The sequence below is a fragment of the Lonchura striata genome, chromosome Z (genome assembly GCF_046129695.1).
Source record: "Lonchura striata isolate bLonStr1 chromosome Z, bLonStr1.mat, whole genome shotgun sequence".
In the NCBI taxonomy this organism is placed as follows: domain Eukaryota; kingdom Metazoa; phylum Chordata; class Aves; order Passeriformes; family Estrildidae; genus Lonchura; species Lonchura striata.
Genome location: NC_134642.1, coordinates 39,535,111 through 39,555,619, shown reverse-complemented (window position 1 = coordinate 39,555,619; position 20,509 = coordinate 39,535,111). Strand labels below are relative to the sequence as shown.

The 20,509-nt window shown below is 56.4% G+C and overlaps 1 protein-coding gene across 12 annotated transcripts; it reads left to right on the top strand.

The window, feature by feature from the left end:
* Positions 1-2,022: 2,022 nt before the first annotated feature.
* TPM2 (tropomyosin 2) lies at positions 2,023-15,553 on the top strand. 12 transcript variants are annotated; one of them, XM_021554554.3, is made up of 9 exons: positions 2,023-2,227; positions 3,084-3,209; positions 9,288-9,421; positions 10,448-10,565; positions 10,689-10,759; positions 11,000-11,075; positions 11,725-11,787; positions 12,125-12,194; positions 12,523-13,323. In XM_021554554.3, exons 1-9 carry the CDS (start codon positions 2,114-2,116, stop codon positions 12,603-12,605), a joined length of 855 nt encoding a protein of 284 aa, XP_021410229.1. In that variant the 5' UTR covers positions 2,023-2,113; the 3' UTR covers positions 12,606-13,323. The 12 variants fall into 12 exon arrangements, with proteins under 12 accessions (XP_021410229.1, XP_021410228.1, XP_077646304.1 ...); XM_021554553.3 differs by lacking the exon at positions 12,523-13,323 and adding an exon at positions 15,246-15,553 and having other exon boundaries at positions 2,024-2,227; XM_077790178.1 differs by lacking the exon at positions 12,523-13,323 and adding an exon at positions 13,965-15,553 and having other exon boundaries at positions 2,024-2,227.
* Positions 15,554-20,509: the final 4,956 nt, after the last annotated feature.

The following is a 20,509-nucleotide window of genomic DNA, read 5'->3' as shown; positions in this document are numbered from 1 at the left end:
GCACACACAGAGGTTTGGAGCTGGAATGACACAGTCATAAGGTGCCAGGCCTCTGCAGGGATCCAAATTCAGCTAAGTTGGAGGTTAGTGGGTAAACCATGTCCCAGCTTCTTGGGAAGCCCAGGGATGGGGTGACTGAGGATTGCACCTGGAAAGGCCCCATTAGTTGTCAGGACAAGCCTTTCCTTGGGAGTAAAGTCTGACCCTAGTGTGAAATATGGAGGGGATTGCCATCCTTGGAGACCTTAGCACAGGATAAGACTGGGCATGGGTCAGCAAAGGGAGGGATGTATACCCACACCTCTCTGCACTCCCTGCTCCCACAGGTTATTCCAGATGATTCCAGCAGTGTCCATCAGACATGGCTATGATGCCTGGAGCAAAGGGGGCAGAGAGGGAGAACAGCATCCTTTGGGGAGCACGTCTGTTGAGGGCTGGCATGACTCCACGACAATTTGCTTGCTGCTTGCACCTTGCCCATCATTATATTTGCCCCATGCACTGAGCACATGAAGTTGCTCAAGCCCGTGAAGTTGCTCCAGGCTGAAACATCCTGCAGAAAAACAATAGTTCTCTCCCAGGAATGATGGGAGATGAATCTTCCCCCTCCCGTCAGAAGCTACACGCTGGCAGTTACACTCTCCTTGTCCAAATATGTGCCTAATTTATCAGTACTAATAGCTTCTCTCCAGAGTCCAGCAGAGGCTCTTCTGCTTTCCGCATGGAGCCAGCAGCCTGTTGGTGCTTGACTGTTCTCACCCCTCCTATGTCGTCCACCATCCGGGCCTGAGGGCTCCTAAAAGGCATTTTCTCCAGCTGTCAAAAACTTTTTGTTCCTCTCTTCTTGGAGCACTGGTGCCGAGAAGCTGTGTCAAGCAAGGGCTGGCTGCAGCCCAGGGGCAATGGGCTGGGGGAACCTGTGCACCCACCCCTCCTGGCCCCATCCCATCCCAGCCTTCCACACGTGCCACACGGCTCCCATGGCCCCTCCACCAGCTCCTTCCGACCCACAGCCCCCCCGACCCACAGCCCACCCTGCAGCTGGGAATGTGCCAGAAGCATTTACGATCCTTATTAAAGTACAGGTTATTTTTGGAGGAGCTGGGATTTGAAGGGTTTGCATTTTTTTGCCTGCGGAATACAGTTTATTTAGAGCAGAAAGATGAAGAGGGGCAGTGAGCTGCTTGTATGCCCTGTGTCACTCTAAAATGCCATTCTATGGTCTAGGCATGTGACAGGTGTCCTTGTGGGTGCCAGGGACAGTGGCACCAAGGTGCAAGACAGGAGCAAGGTGAGTGCCAAGAAGACTGCACAGAGCTCTGGCCCTCCTGCCCCACCAGCAGCTGGATGAGAAAGTCAGGGGCTCTGCTCACTTCTGTCCTGGGGGATTTTCCCCATGTGGGCAATGCCAGCCAAATGTGTCCCCTAGTGCAATCACAGCCTGAGTGTGTCCCCTACAGTTCAGTGCCAGTCCATTGGTGTTCCCAAGTGCCATGCCAGCCCTTGAGGTGTCCCCAAGCCAGTGCCAGCAAGCAGGGTACCTCAGGCCCCAGGGTGCTGTAACAAGGCATGTGGTGTACCTAGGGCACTAGCATGAGGACAGCTCTAACTGGGGCCAGTGCCACCGGGGTACCCATACTCGGTGCCCCAGGATGTCCCCTGTCCGGTGTCATTGGGGTACCCCTAGCACAGTGCTATGGACTGTCCCTCATCCAGTATCACAGGGGTACCACCACAGCGTTGCCCGGGGTTGTCAATCACCCAGCGCCACCAGGCTACCCACAAGACAGTATCCCGGGGGTGTCTCTTGCCCAGTACCATCGGATTGTCCCTCGCCCTGTTCCCCGGTGGGTGCCGGGCGCCAGGGCTGCGCCGATGCCCGCCGGGGGGCCGCCCCCCCGTCCCGCTCCGTGCGAGGGCCGGTGGCGAGCCAGTCCCTAAAAGGTGCTGGCGGGCGGCGGGGGAGGTACCGGGGTAGCCCCCGCCCGGCACGGCCCCTCCCCAGCTTTTAGGCAGCTCGGCGGGGCGGGGAACGCAGTGCCGGTGCTCCCGCCGCTCCCGGTGCTCCCCGACCCTCTGCCGCCCCGCGCCTCGCCGCCGAAACCGCGCCACCATGGAGGCCATCAAGAAGAAGATGCAAATGCTGAAATTGGACAAAGAGAATGCCATCGACCGTGCCGAGCAAGCGGAGGCTGATAAGAAGCAGGCAGAGGATCGCTGCAAGCAGGTGGGTGTCCCACGGGCTTCCTTGGTATTACCTGTGTACTCTCCACCCTAGGGGTGTCCAGCCCCAGGACCCTGTTCTTCTGGAAATCCAGCCTGGGGACCCTCCACACTAGTGTTATCCTGTCCTGGAAACCCCGTCCCACTGGGTGCCCAGCCCTGGGGATTCCATCCCACTGATCGTCCAGCCTGGGGACACTGCACTCTCTAGGATCATGTAATCCCCATACTGATCTTCCCACACCGGTTCTCCAGCCTGGAGTTCCCCTGTCCTGTGCATGTCCTGGCCCAAGGACCTTGCCCCACTGGGTGTCCTGCTTGTGGATGCCAGCTCTAGGGATTGACAGCCCTTAAGCCCTTCCCTCTCTGCGACCATGTCCTCAGGGACGTCACCCCCTGTGGATCCAGAAACCAACACTTCCGTCTCTTTCCCTTGACCCCTTAAGCTGGTCCCCCCAAACATGTTTTATCTTGGTGGGACACCCCAGTTCCACCTCCCTATCTCCGTGCCAGGGGTACTGCGTACTCCCACCGCAGCCACAAAGAGATGGGAACACAGATTTGTGTCCCCAAGAGCTGTTTCCCCAAGTCAGGAGCTCTCCTGTACAGGGAAGGAGAACACCAGTCCCTTACCTTCACCAGGCTCAGGGATGATGGGGGTCCAGGAAGCTGCTGTACACCAAGAGTCCCCCAAGGACTCGTAGACCCAAAGCTGTCAGAGGACATGTCCATGCCCATCTTTTCCTGCTGTGCCCCACACAGGCTGGGTGTCCCCAGGAACAGAATGGGAGGACAGATCCCCTTCCAGCCTTGCAGACACTGCCATCTCCCCTAACCCTCACTCTTTGTACTTTCCCCAGCTGGAGGAGGAACAGCAGGGCCTGCAGAAGAAGCTGAAGGGCACTGAGGATGAGGTGGAGAAGTACTCTGAGTCTGTCAAGGAGGCCCAGGAGAAGCTGGAGCAGGCAGAGAAGAAAGCTACAGATGTAAGTAGGCATGCCAGCAGCTCCTCCCCTGCACAGGCTCTGGACCTCGGCCGGGGGGGGGGGGGGTGGTTAAAGGAAAAGGGGGCCCTTATATGGAAAGCGTCCGAGGGGAAGATTGTCAGGATCCCATTCCTTCGATGTTGACACTGAACCAGGCTGATGGGTCCTGTGTTGGGGTGCGGGGCCCAGGCCAGCTGTGGTGAGCAGTGCTGGTTGCTGGTCCTGTCTTGGACTTTGTGGGTAGCTTACAGCCTGGCTCTCCAAAGCTAATGGGGACAAGTGTCCCAAGCTGTGTCACAAGTCCCAAGGCACACACTGCCTCAAGGCTCATAGGAAAAACTGTGGTGCTTGCTAAACTGTGGCAATTCAGAAAAACAGAAAAATCTCTTGCTGTGGTTAGCTGCTGAGTGCTGGCTACAAGGAAGAATGCTTTGGGTGTATGGAAGGGGATTTGGGGTCCAGTGTGCTACTTCGTACCCTGAGAAGGGCAAGGCCAGGAAGAGTTTTATTTAGTGCCATGACTGATGTGTCTCTTGGGAAATAGATCCGTCTGTGGAGATGTTAGGAAGGTGTTGAAATTGGCTTGTGCCTGGCCAGGATGAAGGGTGGAACAGCTGTGTGCGGCCACGGGGCCGCTTGGGAATGGGGTATAACGACCTGTGGTGCCACACAGGGTATTTGACACCCTATAAATAAATACTCTTTTTGATAGCCAGCCCCTCTTTGATGAAAACCAACCCTGGAAACTGGAGGAGAAGCTAAAGGAGAGCCGTCTGGAGCACAGCCAGCAGGGCATGGCCAGGCTTTTCAGGATTGAGAACAAAAAATTCAATCCTGGTTTATGGAGCTAAATGGGGGAGATGTGTCAAATCTCTGAGGCTGCCGCCAAGGACAGGGGTGAGCGGACAAGGACTAGCAATAGCAACACCAGTCCTGTGGCAGCCCAGAGCCCCTGGGCAGCAGCTAGGGGTCTCCTCAGACCTCTTTGCTGATTCTACAGATGAGTCTCATTTAAAACATTGATAATCTTCTGGAAGGGCATATTAAACTTAGCATGGGGCAGGCATGTCAAGGTGGGCAAGGTGGCAGGTGTTGATTTAATTGGGTCTGTGCTGGTATGGGACAGGGCAAACTCAGTGTGGCTGAGAGTGGATGCGATGTTCCCCGTGCAGGGCTCAGAGGAAGGGGCAAACAGTGGTGCTGGGCAGATGTCAGCTATGGGGTGTAGAGTGGTTTGCTTCTGCCAGTGAGCTGTGCGATGCCAGTCTGGGCAGGGAGAGTGTTTCCCTGCTCTTGGTCCACAGCAGTTAGGCAAATCTGTGGGCTTCAGCTCATATGGAGGGTCCCATACCAGAAGATACAGTGGATGGGAGCCACTGGGGAAGGACCAGAGTAGGAGCCATGGTGAAGGAGCAGTGTCAGGCTGGAGGTTGGCTGCATCACAGCTAGGTCTCCAGCACCAGCACAGCTCTCCCAGGTCCATGCCAAAGCCTGGACAGGCTGCGCCATGTGTGGGGCTCTGGGAGTCACCCCTCCGCACCAGGGACTTGAATGTGCTGACAGCTCTAAGTGCTAGGGCTGGTGTCACCTCCTCCCTAGTGCGAGATGCAGCACAGCTCCTGGTTCTAGCAGAAGAAGCATTGGGAGGACCCCCAGAGCACACTCACCCAGGCACCCCCATGTCCTCCCTGGCTGCCAGGACAGTGTGTGCCTGTGAGCACAGAGTGTCCCAATTCCTCAGACAGCTCAGGCTCATACCAGCGATCCAGGCAGCCTCCTGCTCTTGGCAAAAATGTCAATGCCTTAAAAGAATAAACACCCACCTCAGTATGGCCCTGGATGCAGGGGCATGAAATCCATGAGGACTGCACTGAAGAGTGCAAATACTTTGCCCCAGGCACTTGGAGAGGTGTCAGATAGTGCACAGAGCAGGGAATGCCTGACTCTTGATCAGTAAAACCACAGAGCTTCCCAGCAGCTCTGTGAGCCCCCCGTGGTCCTAGAACCTCTTGTCACCGGGAGGGACAGCCCATGGTGCCCAGGTCAGGATGGGCAAGGGCTGCTGGAAACAGTGCAGCTGGGACAGCAGGTTTAGACCAGAACAGTCCTTTCCATTGCTCCGCATGCCCAGCATTGGCCTGTCCCCAGCCACCCCAGAGGGGCCTTCGGGAACTATGCTGTTCCCAGGCCATGATCCCAAAAGTTTCACCCGTGTTCCCGCCCCAGCTGCTTTCCCCAGCCAAGACTTTGCTCTTATTTGGCGATTCCCTGAGCTGGTGGGAGGGAACTGGACTCTGCTGGGAAGTGACTGCATCTCGGGGTGGGGCCACCGCAGGAGGCACCTAGCCTGGCTATTAGGGGATCAGGGTGGTTGCCCCCTAACCTGTCGCCCTTCTGCCTGCAGCTGGTTCATCCCTGCCCCACTGCTGCCAGGAGACCTTTTTTTCTGCTCTGGGCTCCCATGTCCTAGCTTGTGCATTACTGACATTCAGGCCTCGGATTGGGAAGGGGCAGGACCAGCTAGGCCCACGGCCAAGCCCAAGGCTGTGTGCTCCCAGGGGACCCACAGTATCGCCTCTTCCGCTGCATCTTGGCAAGGGGACACAGAACTGCAGGGTGCAGATAGCAGTGTGGCTGAGTCACCCCCAGAACCCCTGGCCCTGGAGCTGATGCCAGCTGGTGAGGTCAATCTGGGAACTGGCATTCCTGGAGGCAGGTGTGAAGTGCAGCCAGAGAGCTGTCAGTACATCTTAAGGGAGGATTGAGTGCCAGCAGCTCCAGCTTCTTCTGGTGGATCAAGAAATCTGCCCCAGCCAGGATGGACAGCCAGAAGCTGGAGGTTTGACCTCCCCTATAGGGCACAGTCCCAAGGCAGGAGGTGCCAGAGTCTCCATTGGCCCCATGAGTCTCTGTGGGGCTGCAGGACAGGTCCTCACGTTGGGGAGCGGATACCAAGGGACTGAATGCGACGGATGCTGGGCACCCAGCTGCAGCCCACATACTCTCAGAGGATGTTCAGGAGCAGGCTTTGCTCGTGCCTCTCACTGACTTATCATAATGAAAAAGTCCACAATCCTTCTTAGCTCTGCAGCAATGGCTGTGGAGGGCAGCACTTGGGGAGCACACATAGGTACATTGCTCCTGTGGCTATGGGGGCTCACACAGGACGGGCTCCAGCACTCACAGACTGCATGGACTGCTGGAAAAGAGTGTATTTCCCTGGAGTCCTGTCCATTGCTCTGGGGTATTTCAGTGTGACTGTGCACCCCTGGGAGGCAGCATGCATCCTGGGTACGGAGAGAAGTGTGTGCCGTGCCTTGGGGCCACTCTGTGCCCTCTCTGGGGTACCATGTACCTCTTCAGGGGACCATGTATCTGCCTGGGACCATGTGCGCTGACCCAGAGTGGGGGGACATTGTGCCCTGCCCAGAGGCAACTGTGCATCTTGCCTTGGCGGGGATGTGGAAACAGTGACCAAAGCCTGGGGAGGGACCAGCACGCACACTGCCCGGGGGCACCATCTTTCCTGTTTGGGATGAGGGGCACTGTGCATCCCTCCCGGCGTGGGAACTCTCTCCTGCCATGGGTGAGCACCGCACGCCTAGCCTGGGGGAGCGGCGGAGCAGGTCGGCAGCAGGAGCAGCAGGAGGAGGAGGAGGAGGAGCAGGAAGGGATGGAGGCAGGGCGGGCGGCGGGAGCGGCCGCTGCCTGAGCGCTTCCTGCCCGAGCCGGGCGGATCCCACAAAGGGCTCGGCGGTGTGGCCTCCCCGCCGGCAGCCCCCGCCATGGCCAGCGCCAGCTCCATCGATGCCGTCAAGAAGAAGATCCAAAGCCTGCAGCAGGTGGCCAACGAGGCGGAGGAGCGCGCCGAGCACCTGCAGCGGGAGGCCGATGCCGAGCGGCAGGCCCGGGAGCGGGTAAGGGCCGCTGGAATGGGAAGAGGGAGGGCGGGGGGCACCGCGGCAGCCCCCGGGATCCCCCGCCGGCTCAGGCCCCGCTGCCGGCATCCCTTCCGGCGGGCCGGCCCCGGCCCCCCGAGCCCCGGTACCGGGCTGGCTGCCGCCGGGGCGCAGCAGCGCCGGGAGGCTCCCGGGGAGCCGCGGGAGCTGCCACCCAGCTGCGACAGCCTCGGGGCAGGGAGCTCAGGGCAGTCCCTGCCTCCGGGCGGTCTCCGCCAGCCGCCTACCTCCTCCGTCGGTCTGGCGAGAGAAGATGCTGCGTGAAGCGGCGCTCCCCGGCTGGCCGGCGGTGGGAGCGGGCAGCGGCCAGCCCTGCCTTGGGATCGGGTGCCTCCTGGGAACGCATCTTTTCTCTCAGAGGCCGGCATACAGCTCAGAATCCCACGCCCAGGCTCTTGTCTGGCTTCCAGCGGACTCTGCCGTTCGGGCCGCGGAGCTTTAGCTCCAGCCTGTCCCTTCATGGGGATAAGCCACCCCTTCACACTGCCTCAGGGCAGAATTTCCATTTTGGCAGCAGGATGGTGTGGCCCAAGCTGCAGCTTTTTCCTGGTTTGTCTTTGTAGTTGTTGGAGCCTTCTGTTTTCTTCCTTTCTTTCTGTTTCCTATGCCCACTCATTCAACATTCTCACCATATCAGGAGCAGCAGAGCTGGGTGCGGTACCCGGGTTGTTGTGACTTGGGCTGTGTGTGGAGGTAATGACCCCTTCCTGCAGTCTCAGATCGGGTTCCCGGTCACTGGGAGCTGCCGTGGGAGCTCATGTTCCCAAGTGTCCATCCGGGCAGCTCTGACCCACTTTGGGGGTGATTCCCTGGGAAAAAAATCTACCGACGCAGTGAGGCTGATGCTGCAGGCAGAGCATTGCCCTGTGGGCGCCAGCTCCAGTTCCCTACTGGGCGGTCTGGCAGGGAACAAAGTCTCTGAGTGTCTGTAGAAAGGGTGATCATGGGGCGGAGGCAGCTGTGGGGCTGGCAGCTGTGGGGCTGGCAGCCATCTCAAAGAGATGCCAGCTGCCTGTCCTCACTCTGCCAACTCCCCACAGGGGATTGCGGGTGCTCAGTGGGGCCATGCAGGGTGACAGCCCCTTGCTGCTCCCATAGTCCCTGTGCTTGGCTTGTATTCCCTGGGGCATTCCCAGTGCTGGAGCATGAGACTGGATGTGTCCAGGCACTGCAGCCAGCCAGTCCTGCTGCAGCCTGTGAATAAGCAGGAGCCTCTGTCTTCTGGGTTGGTGCATGGAGCTGATGCCCATGGTGAGGTTTTATTGCCACCCATCCCTTATATTCAGGGGTTTGTCTTCCTCTCACCCTCCTAGTGGGAAGCGGGGTTGAGAGCTGCTGAGGCAGCATTTCCTGACTGTGGCAATGGAGCAGGAGGCCTTTACCAAATGGAAAGAGTGCAAGGCCAGGCGTCAACAGGCTGGCAGAGGGCCAGGGCCACTGCTCCTGACCAGCCCCAGCTCCCAGCCGTGTGCGTGGGGAGCCTGGGAAAGGGAGGGCTCTGGTCCTGCCAGCCTCATTTGGCCAGGCGCCAGCCTGCTGAGGGCGACTCGCTCCACTGCCCCCGGCACTGTGCTGTACATCAGCTGGGGGGGCTCTGTGCTTGGCTTCAGGCTGTCCTGTTGCACAGGGCCCTGGGGGCTCCTGCAGGAGAAGGTCCCGGCCCACTCCACTGCCTCTGTAAACAGGAAATCCACAAGCAGCTCTGATCTCCTTTTCGGGAGCGAAGCAGCACAGGGCATTCCTCCCCCTTTACTCACTGCTCCGCAAACCCCAAATACCATCCCTGTCACGGCAGGACTGCTATGGCCACCCTGGCCCAGCGAATGTGCCCTGTCCCCCTCCAGGGCGGGAGCTGGAAGTTTGAGGACATAGTGGGGCTGCACATGACAAGCTGGTGCTGCAAGGCTGGGAGAAGCCAGCATTAAACAGCTACTAGGGATGGAGATAATCCTATAGAGAAGTGAGGAATGCATGGTCAGGCATGCCATTCCGGTGACCATGGGTTTGTTGCACAGTGCCAAGGAGCGTTCTGGATGGTAAACAGGAGTAATCATTGAAAATGCTTTTTTTCAATATGTGTATTTGACATGGGATGACTGAAGGGTTTCTGTTCCCCCAGGCTGAGGCTGAAGTGGCTTCCCTCAACCGCCGTATCCAGCTGGTAGAGGAGGAGCTGGACCGTGCCCAGGAGCGTTTGGCCACTGCCCTGCAGAAGCTGGAGGAAGCTGAGAAGGCAGCTGATGAGAGCGAGAGGTGGGATGGAAAGGGACAGTGGGAGTGGTATCAGGTCACCATAGTTTGCAGACAGCCCCCTTAGTTTTGCAGTGGAGTCCCTCTGAGGTGACCTTATTGGGGTTTCTGTTCCCTTTCCTGTAGACTTCAAAGGGAGAGAGCAAAGCCACAATGCAAAGAAGCCCCTCAGATATACACACTCTTATCCAGACCACACAAAAAATCCTTAAAAATTTTATCTGGTATTTATAAAAGCACCAGACTGCATCCAAAGCCAGAGGAAGATATCAGCATGTTATTCCCTGGAGCAGCTCAGGGACAAAATAACAGCCCAAGATGGAACTCCTGTGCTGGTAACCAAGGTCAGATTTGAGCACCAGACAGCCTTATTCAAAAAGATTTCTACAGGGTGTATGTTGTCCTCTCCTCAGGGCAAGTAGATTTCCCAGACTGGAGCTGTGCAGGCAAGGGCACCCAGGTTGTATGGGAGCACTCAGACATGTCACAGTGTTCCTGGCCGTTATGTGAGCTCTTCCCTCCATTGGCAAAAATAAGTTTGAGCAACAGCATTTGAATGAGAGGAGAAGAGTCTGCAGGAGCACCTTCTGGAGAGTTTGGTAATTTCCCTGTTTGTGAGAATCACCCCAAATGAGAAAGGCTTTGCCATAGGATGTTTTTCAGTATTTCCTAATGAGTTCCAGCCTGTCAGGCTGTTTTTGTGAAGGTTGTGGCTGGCTTATCCTGGGCTGGACACCTTTCCCCCCCCACCAGTTATGGATTCAGAACCTGCCTGCTTGAGGGGCACGATAGTCATATTGCACTCTGGAACATAGCCCTGGGGCCAGCTCCACTGTAATTCTGCAGAGGAGCATGTTTGAGGTACTGGTGGTGTGATCCTACTGTGTGCCACCCTCCCTGAGCAATGTACTGTGTCTCTGAAGCTAGAAGGTGGTGTGGTTAGGGTACAGGATGTGCAGATGGGCAGGCAGGATATGAAGATGACACTTTGACCCAGAAGCAGTAAAATCTGGCATGGTCTTTCCTCAGAGGCATGAAGGTCATCGAAAACAGGGCCATGAAAGATGAAGAGAAGATGGAACTCCAGGAAATGCAGCTGAAGGAGGCGAAGCACATTGCAGAGGAGGCTGACCGCAAATATGAGGAGGTGTGTTCCCCATTACCCAGTCTGACACCCTGGCCATAGCACCCATAGCCATCTCCTTACAGCCCTGTGCCCTGGGCTGGGGCAAGCACAGAGCTAACAGGGGTCACTTGCTGCCATCAACAGGTTGCCCGCAAGCTGGTCGTTCTTGAGGGGGAGCTGGAGCGCTCAGAGGAGAGGGCAGAGGTGGCAGAGAGGTGAGTGGGGGTGCCTGGTGGGCCTGGGAGCAGGGGTCCCATGCAGGGGTCCCATAAAGCCTTTCTCCCAAATCCGTGGCAGACATGGGGGTGAGGATGTCTGTCCCTGGAAGCAGCAGGGTCATTAGGGTGGTCTTTGGGAGTGCAGGCTGGGGGTAGGGGTGTGCCAACCCACTAGCGTCATATCCTTGACCCTGTTCTCTGCTGTCCCCCTCCCGGGGTGCCCCTTTTCCACCCCAGCCGAGTGAGACAGTTGGAAGAAGAGCTGCGGACCATGGACCAGTCTCTCAAATCCCTCATTGCCTCAGAGGAAGAGGTACTGGGCAGGGGCGCGGGGCGATGTGCAGCAGCCCCCTCTCTCTGTCGCTGTCTCTTGAACCATGCGAGCCGCCTCTCTCCTTTCTGCACCACTGCCTCCAGCACCAGCCTCCCCTCACTCCCTCTCCAGCAGGTTCAGGCCGGGCATGCTCCTCCATCCCTCCATCCCTGCTTCCCTGGTGGGGCCAATGAGAGCTTGGCTGGTGGTGATGCACGAGGTATCCATGCAAGGAAGCACAAGGAGCGGATGAACAGATGCGTCCTGGCAGCTCCTGCTCGCAGTGGCTCTGCTCTTGGTCCACCTGCACTGAGTTTTCTCCTTTCTCAACTTGTTTTCTCTCTTTCTTTCCTGCTTCCCTGTGCCTGTTCTTTCTGCTCCTGCCTCTCTCCTGCCCTCTGGCCCCACTCCCCCACTCCTGCCGGCCTTGCTTGGGATGTAGTAAATGTGGTGACCTAGAGGAGGAGCTGAAAATTGTCACCAACAACTTGAAGTCCCTGGAGGCCCAGGCTGACAAGGTAGGACCCATTCAGGCTGCTAGGGTTGGGAAGAATGCATGGGGTCTGGAAATGCTGCAGTCTCCTGCTGGGGTGAAAGTCAGCTGGAGGCATGCATTGGAACTCACAGGTGCTTGTCTCTGTCTCTGCAGTATTCCACCAAGGAGGATAAGTATGAGGAGGAAATCAAGCTTCTGGGGGAAAAGCTGAAGGAGGTAAGAGTTGTAGGGCTGCCATTGAATCAGCGCTTGCCATCCTGAATGGGTTTTGACCCCATTATGTTTATGTTCTCTCATGGTTTCCTAAATTGCAGCCCAGCATCATAGCAGGTACCTGGGTCTGTGATGACTATATGACTTTCATTAGCCTGTTCTGATTTAGGGTGTGAGGCTTTCATGGAACCTTAGTCACATCTTGTCCTTTGCCTTTCCCATGGGAGGGTTTCTGGGGAAGAGTACCAGAGATGCAAATGGGGCAGATTTGGAGTGCAGTGCAGCCTGCACCACACATTGTGTGCTGCAGCTCACCCTTTCTGCGCTGTGCTTCCCACAGGCTGAGACCCGGGCGGAGTTTGCCGAGAGGTCTGTGGCGAAGCTGGAGAAAACCATTGATGACCTAGAAGGTAAAATGTCCCCACCAGCCCCGTGTCCTTCTTTCCTGGGGTGGCACTGGACACACCATGTCCCTGGTAGGGCTGGACAGTGCTTAGCCAGAGGGAGGGGTGGTCAGTTCTGGGAGCAGAGAGGCTGGATGCTGCGGCATTTGGTGTGGGAGCACAGAGCTCCTGGAGTCTGGGCCCTGCCCTCGGGTAGGCAATAGAGTCACATCCATGCTGCCTGTGCCCACGCATCCCTGCTGCCCTCAGCCTGCTGCTCACAGCCACTCTCTCTCTCCACCTTGTGTCCTCCACTCTATTCCACCATCTGCTCCCTGCCTGCCCTCACCTGCAGATGAAGTGTATGCACAGAAGATGAAGTATAAAGCCATCAGTGAAGAGCTGGACAATGCACTTAATGACATCACCTCCCTCTGAACCCCACGCTGGGCACCAGCACTGCACCTGCTCCGTGCCTGTCTCTCCCCAGCTCAGCTGTTTGTCTGCCTGGCCATCCCACCTCTCTCCCTACCCTCTCTGTCCTTCTCTGTCCTACCTAGCCTGTGCCTGTCCATCAGCTCCTTTGGGACAGGAGCTGACCCGGGGTGTTCCCGCTGTACCCCTCTTTGGGGAGACAAGATGTAGGTGCTTAGAGCTGTTTGTTCAGGGCAGGAGAGCAGCCCCACATACTGACTGGACAGTGTAGTTGTAGGCCCATGCCACAGCATTGCCCTGGGGATTAGGACTGTGCCCTGAAGCCCTTTGTTCCAGCAGCTCCCTTCTTGGCTCCCCAGCAGCAGAAGCACTGGGGACCCTGCAGCTCCAGGGCTGGGGGCTATTCCCCCCCACCATATACTTCCAGCAAAGTCCCCTGGTGCTGCTTGCTGGCCCCAGCATGGGGATGACCTGCACTGGGGAAGCGGCACCTCCACTGCCAAAGCTCAGGCCTGGGGGATAGAGGGTTGGATCCAACTGTGCAGACACCTTGTTCCCCGGCAGGCAGGCGACCCTCACTCCTCCCTCACCCTTTTGTCCTTTGCACATTGCTCTTCAGTTTGCATCTCATGACTTTCCTTTTGTGTTCTGTCCCTCTGGGTTAATTAATTGATATCAATAAAATATTAACATTGGTTTCTCCTTTGTTTTTTTCATGCCACTCTATCTCTCATTTTCTGCATGTCTCATGTGGGTACTGTCAGCAGTGTTCTAGGAGGTGGTTGCAGGCTGCTCTCAGCCACAGGCCCCCCAGGCTGACTACACCTGAGACCCAAGAAGCTCCCGCGCTGCCAGGCTGAGCGGGATGGGGCCATTGTGCTGACCACAGCCACCCCCTGACTCTCATACGCAGCTTTCCCCACCTCATGCCATCTTCTCCATGAGTCTTTTGATGTGAAATGTCAGGATTAGACCTGGTCCTGTCCATTCCCTCTCTCTACTCTCAGACATTGCCTATAAGCAGCAATATCATCCCTGTCAGAGCTCCTGCATCACCTTCCCTTGGTGAAGAGGCTGGTGCTATCCTTCAGTAGTGATCTCTTGTGATCCCTAAATTGGTACTGATCCACCTCTTCCTTCTTCACCCTACCCTGTCCCAGAACCCAGTTTCCAAATTAATGGACCTACAGCCTTGTCCCTGCACCCAGATTGGCTGCCTCCTGCCAGTCCAGCTGCATCCCAGCACTGGCTGTGTGGCTTGTGGTGTTTTCAGTGAAGGCTTTCAGAAATGCTGTCTCTTTTCACTAACTCACTTTTTTCTCTCTCTTTCCTGTGCTGCATTGATGTCTCCATTTCCTCTAGAGCGCTCTCAGCAGGAGGCCGAAAAAAACCGTGTTCTCACTAATGAGCTGCGGGTCATCCTTACTGAACTTAACAACTGAGCTGCTCAGAGCTCCTGGCCCCAGCCCAGCCTCCCTATCTCATTTTGGCCTGGCTGGCTCAAGGATGGGAGCCCCTCCCCACTGGGTGAGGCAGGGTGTGCAGCTTTGCCTTATCCTCATAGGGGTAATTACCCTGATTGGGCAGGACAGGGTACCCCTCTGGAGTTGATCAGGTTTTGTGGGAGAGATATGAAGGGTTTTGGGATGTCCTGGGATGCCCATGTAGTGATGGCTATCCTCTGGCATCATCCTGGCTCTGCTGGGGAGGGATGCAGTGGTTTGTATTGCTGCCTTCCTCCCCTTATTTTGGGAGTCACTGGGCAGCCTCTTCCTCCTCACTCTGGTCACCCTAAATCGTGCAGGATGGATCCCCTTAGACAGAGGTCCTTGGAGGGTGCTGGGAAGCCTGGGAAAAGAACTGAGGATCCAGCAGCACCTGCTGCCCCAAACTTGGGACAGGGAAGAGGCTAGCAGGGCACACTGGGAGATGGGGCTGAGTGGACAGCATTCTTGTTCCATCCCCATCTCTGGGGGAAGCATGATGCCATTTGGAAACAAGCAGACCAGAGGGAGGCTGCCTGGCAGAGCTTATCCTTGTAACCTTGTTAGCTCTGCTCCTTGTCTCTCTGTTGTCCTCTGCCCACTCTCCTGGGCTGTTAATGAGCTGCTTTCTCACTTCTTTTCTTCACGGAGCACGGCTGGGTCATGCAGCAGGCATTGGTTCTCCACTTCTGCTGGCCAAGGGTTTGTGCACGTGCCTGCAGCTGGCCAGTGGTGATGCCCCAGTGTCTGGCCAAATAATGGTACTCACCAGCGGCACCTGTGCTGCAGAGTGCTCAGCCATGGGCAACAGGGCAACCTGGGAAGATGGAAATGCTGAAGAGTGGTAACTGCCTGTCCCAGTGGCCAGCCTGACTGGCCTGGCTACCCTGGCAGATCCCAGAGTGGCTGGACTCATCCCTACCAGAAATGGGGCTACCTGTGTGGACTATGCTCCACAGGGGACACCCCATTTGACTGGGGGCCATTGCTGTACTGAAATGTCCATCTGTGTGTGTGTGTGTGTGTGTGTGTGTGTGTGTCTGTGTGTGTGTGTGTGTGTGTGTGTGTGTATGCGCTTGGTGTGTGTGTGGGTCCCGCTGCACCTGGGAACATTTGGGTTGTGTCTGTGTGCGTGTCTGGGTGTCCCTTGCATTCACAGAGAGCCTGGCCAGTGCCAAAGAGGAGAACGTGGGGATACACCAGGTCCTGGACCAGACCTTACTGGAGCTGAACAACCTCTGAGCTGCCCTTGCAAGCCCCTATCCCATTTCCCTACCCAACACATATACCCCACTGGCATGTTCAGGATGCGGTCATCAGCAGAACTGCATCTTGGACAAATCCACACCTCCATTGAGAAGGGAAGCTCAGCAGCCTTGCACTGTTGCTCAAGGGGATCTTGTTTGTGCACAGCCTAACCGGCTCTGTCCTGTCTTTATGTCCAAATATTAAAGCAGTTTGACAAGATGGATGTTTGTGTTTGGTCTTTTGGGTGGGTACAGGCAAGTGGGAGAGGAGCTGTGGGTCTCCCTCCCCAGTTCATGCATGGAGGGTCAGCAGGACCTCTGTGGCTGTGGTGGGCTCAGAATAACAATCACATGGTTTGGACTGTGTTCCCTCATCTCCATCACTTCCTTGGAAAACAGAGGAAACCTTCAGGTCTCAAGCTCAAACTCACCGACCTCTTCAAGAACACAGTGATAAACCATGTCACTGGTGTGTCCCCTTCCACAGTCGGCTACTGCCTTGGCAGCTGGGGAGGCCACAAGGTTCTTGACGTCTCAAGGGTTCATGTTTATGACAATGAGAAAACACACAAGCACATGATCACGCATGCACACATTATTGGTTGTCAGGGTCTTCTCCAGGTATGGGATTAGCTGCTCACACTTTGTACTAGTTGCAATTTCTTTTGCCAGTGGCTGAATGCCTGCCTGTTCTACAGGGACAGCTGTAGAAGCTAGGAAATATTAATGCAGCAGACAAAGTGTTCAGGAAGTTTCTTCCTGGCTTGCTGTATTTTCTCCAATACAAATTGAAGAGCTGCCGGATGTGTCTCATTGCCGTTACCAAAATGGGCTGGATTTCCTGGGGATGCCCAGAGCCATTATCTTGTCATGCCCTTCACTTCAAGCCCTGCCATGATGTGGACCAAACCCTGTTATCCCATACTACCCAGCGGATATCCCTCTACAAGTACATCCACATACTGCCAGGAAACACAATTCATGCTGACTCCTTGTCAAGCCAGACCCAGCAAGAGACCGACAGGGATAGCTTTTGTTATCTGCTTTCCTTTATTTGCTGTGCCTCTTGGGTCAGGAAAGGAGGGTGTTGAGATTGCATCTCTTTCCTGCCCAGGTGCTGCTGGCCTCCTGCCTTCTCCATGGCCCAGCAATTCTGTTTTGTCGTTCTAAGGCCACAAAAAAAAGGTTTCTACAGCAGGGGAAAAAGTTCCCTGTGCATGGGGTGCTCATCTTCAGTTCATCTTCCCAAGGTCATAAAGTCTGCTGTGAGCTGCAGCCGCTCACCCTGGGCCTGGAGGAGGTGGAGGGGGGGACAGTACACGGTGTCTTGGACTGCTGAGCTGTCCCTGCGTAAGGGCTGGAGCTCCCCCTTGGGCCCGCCTTCCTCTTCTGCAATGCATCAGCTAAGGCATTCCTGTTGTTTAGCCAAAGCACCTTCCAGGCAGGGGGTTGTCTGTCTTCAAAAAGAACCAGCATGTAAAAGAACCTCTACTCTGGAAGCCGGCACCCTGCACTGCAAACAAGCCTGCCCTGTGCCCCGGTCAGGGTGTGTCCCAGTGCCCAGCCTCTGGGCGCCCTTCGCCTTCCTGCTGGGACAAAGAGCCCTTTCACACCCACTGTTTTTTCCCCATTAGCTGCTGCTGTCTCCTGGTTTGGACCAGTCCACTTGACTTAACTGTTTGTACCTCGCTGCAAGGAACTTTTTATTCCTTTGAACTGCCTTTGATTTGGCCAGTGATATCCTGACTGCTGTTCCTGGATGATGCTCAGCCTGAGAAAGACATGGGCTATTGTCACAGTTCAGCAAAGCTTTGCATTTCCTCCATTCTTCCACCCATCTTGTTTCCCCTCTGGCCTCACAGATAAATAGGTAAGCCATGGAAAACTCTGGGAACATGGGAAACTGTAAAACTGCTGGCATGGAAGCATGTCTCCCCACAGGTGTCACAGTGGGCACTGGGGACTGAAGTGCCTGTGCCCAGCTCCCTTCCTCTCTCTCCAGCTCTTCCATGGAATTTCAGCCTTTGGATTTCTTTATTTTAGCCTGGCAGACTGAAGATGTCCCTAGAGAGCTTTCAGCCCTGCTGTTGGTTGCCACCCTATTGATATACCAGCACATTAACTTTCAGCAGCCTCTCACCTCTACTCTCTGCTCCAGTTTTCTCATCTCTCCAGTGTCTCATCTAATCTCTGAATTCTTCCCGTTCCATGCCCTTGAACTACATGGTGAAGTGGCAGAACCACACAAAGAGCATCTGAGATACTCTGATGAGACTTGTCAAGCTGTGCAAAGCCAGGCACAGACTACTGCCACCCCTCAGTCCTCCTTTCATCTACAGCTTAAGACATTGGGGTGAAGGCCAGAAAAACTGTGTTGCCAAATTGTGAGGGTTTTGCAAAGCTCTATGGGATTTTAAAACAGGTCAGGCCCCCTAAATCCAAGTGCCACACAAATCTCCCAGTGCCCAAATCCATATTATTGACTTGTCAAAGTCAGCAGAGGACAAGGCAGATGGAGGGAAGCATGGATGGCCATGACCACGTGGTGCCATCTCAATTTTTTGTATGAGCATGCCCCATATGCAGTGCTTGGGGATGCGAGAGTGGAGTTTGCAGTACAGGGGGACATGTGGCCTCTGCTCCACTGGCTCAGGGGATCTGGGAGCAGTCCTGGAGCATCTCTGCTGCAACACAGGCCTACAACACGGTTACAGGTAGGAAGGGACTCTTGGAGACAATTCATTGCATTGGTTTAGCAGTTGTTGGTGACAAGGTTGATTTATTGCCTTTCAGAGCAAAAGAAAATAAATTAAAAAACACTTGTTATCAGGGTTCTGTTATGCTTTTCTTGCCTTTCTTGCAGGATGTCTTCCATATGTTGATGTTTATAGTCTTTGTGGATTGGCCAAGGAACATAATTTTGGTAAACTTCATAGTATTACCTCAGAAAATGATAAAATTACTGGTCTTGATTCTATCACGCTGGTCCATGCTTCAAGTGCTGGGCAGGTCGTGCTTTAGAAACACAGAATAGCTGGGGTCAGAAGGGATCGCTAAAGATCACTGCCACAATGAGGAGGGGCATGCACAACTAAATCATGTTACTCACAGCCCCATTCAGCCTTAGCTTAAATGTTTCCATTGGTCATGGATGGGGTGATCACAAGACCATTGTGGGCACCTTTGAACTTCTTCTAGCCATTGTCCTCCTTCTTGCTGCTGGGGCTCTCCTGCTCCCTGCAGCTGGCAGAGGCATGCTTCCTTTGTCCAGCCAGCAGCTCACAGTGACCAGGACAAGGGCTGATACAGCACCTTAAAACAGCCACTGCTGCTGCACTGCAGAAAGGAGTGGGGCTTCCATGGTGCCCCTCTTCCCCTCTATCACCTGCAGCAGCCAAATCATCTCATGATGCAGATATGCCTCACACCCTTCCATCCGTCTGGCTGTGTCCACATTGGCCTGGTCATAGTGCTGCAGTCTGGGCTGGATGGTCAGCAGACCCAGGAAGAACACAACTCTGGGAGCCAAGGCCTGGTGGATGGAAAGAGAGCTTATCAGGTCTGGGTGGGAGGCAGCAGGGGGCTGGGGACACCCAGGATGTCCCCAAAGCCTCTCTGAGCACTGGCCACCCTTAAGAGCCCTAAGCTTCTCTTCCAGCCCCAAGCACAGTTCTGTGGCCTGTCCTGTCCTGCCCTGAGGCACTTGTGTTTCTTCTTCTTAGAAAGGCCCTGGGCACTGTTCCCATCCCTATCTAGCCCAGCATTCCTCTGCATGCACACTCACTGGTCACCAGAATCCAGGTGTGGTGGGCTGGGGCAGCCTGATGATGTCCCTGGTGACACCTCCTGCTGTGACCCATCCTCCCTGATGCTGCAGCCACCAAAGCTGCATCTCCCAGCTGGCAAGCCCCAGCCTTCATCTCCACCCTTCAGCAGGTCCTGGCCGCCCTTACCCAGGAGCAAGCTCCCAGAGGCTCTCTTGGCCAAGCAGGCAGAAACCCTGGGGCTGTAACTGTAACACAAGGGTTGTAAGTGGATGTCCCTGGCTTACAGAGTGAGATGTGACTTCCTTTGGGCCAGGTGGGCTGACTCTTGGCTGTTTGGCAGTTATGAAATCTTTAAGCAGGGACAAAACTATTCCCCTCTCTCCTCCTCTGGGATCTCTTGTGCTGGGGCACGACTTGGCTTCGTAAACTCTGGCGATCAAGCCAAATACCAGTCGTGTCTCTGGAACAAGTGGAAAAGATCCTGTGATTCCTGCTTCCAGCTACCAACTTGCTGGCTGCGAGGGCAAGCCCATGAACTGGTGGGGATATACCAGGACCTACATCTCACTGCTCCCCTGGGATTTCCCTGTTTCAGGAAAGCCCTCTGTACTCCACGTTGGACTGTTCTGCCTCTTACAAAGAGGGCCTGTTTTCCATGATGTAACAACAGCCTTTCCAGACCCCTCAAAAGCCTCTTCTGACCTTGCTGCATGTGTGCCAAGACTGGCATGGGCGCAGTGTTTCTGCCGGTTCAGCAGGACCTTACACGCAGTGTCCCTGTCCAAAGTCTCCTGCAGGCAGAAAGGCTGCGTGTTGGGGAGTGGATGTCTGTAAGTAGGCAGCGCACTGAAGAGCCTTTGGGTGTCAGTCTCGTTGAAATGGGGTTGGACTGGAGGTCCCAGCGGAGGGAGCACACGGGCACTGCGGGTGGGGCAGCCTGCACGCCTCGCCCAGCCCCTGCTGCTGGGGGCCCGCGCAGGCCGCGCTCTCGGGGTGGCCGTGGGGAGGAGGCCAAGCTCCCCTGGGCCGCGTCCCCACGGGCCGCGGGACGTGCCGAGCTGGGAGGGACCCACGGGATCATCGAGACCAGCTCCTGCTCCTGCACAGGCCCCCCGGGGTCACGCCGTGCGCCGGAGAGCGTTCCCCAGACGCTCCCTGAGCTCCGCCAGCCCGGCGCCGCGACCCGTTCCCGGAGAGCCGTGCCGGGGCCGGGGCCGGGGCCGGGGCCGGGGCCGGGGCCGGGGCCGGGGCCGGGGCCGGGGCCGGGGCCGGGGCCGGGGCCGGGGCCGGGGCCGGGGCCGGGGCCGGGCGCCCCGCCCGCAGTGACGGGCGCTCCGCCCCGGGACGCCGCTTCCGCCGGCGGCGGCGCGCGCACGCCTGGCGTCATCGGCCCGGAAGGGCGGCGGAGG

What these genes read in the sequence shown, in the direction of transcription:
- TPM2 (XM_021554553.3), top strand. Translation starts at nt 2,114, where the DNA reads ATGGAGGCCATCAAGAAGAAGATGCAAATGCTGAAATTGGACAAAGAG. An exon ending in GCAGCTGATGAGAGCGAGAG is followed by an intron (nt 9,422 to 10,447) that starts GTGGGATGGAAA and finishes GTCTTTCCTCAG; the next exon opens with AGGCATGAAGGTCATCGAAA. An exon ending in TCATTGCCTCAGAGGAAGAG is followed by an intron (nt 11,076 to 11,724) that starts GTACTGGGCAGG and finishes CTGTCTCTGCAG; the next exon opens with TATTCCACCAAGGAGGATAA.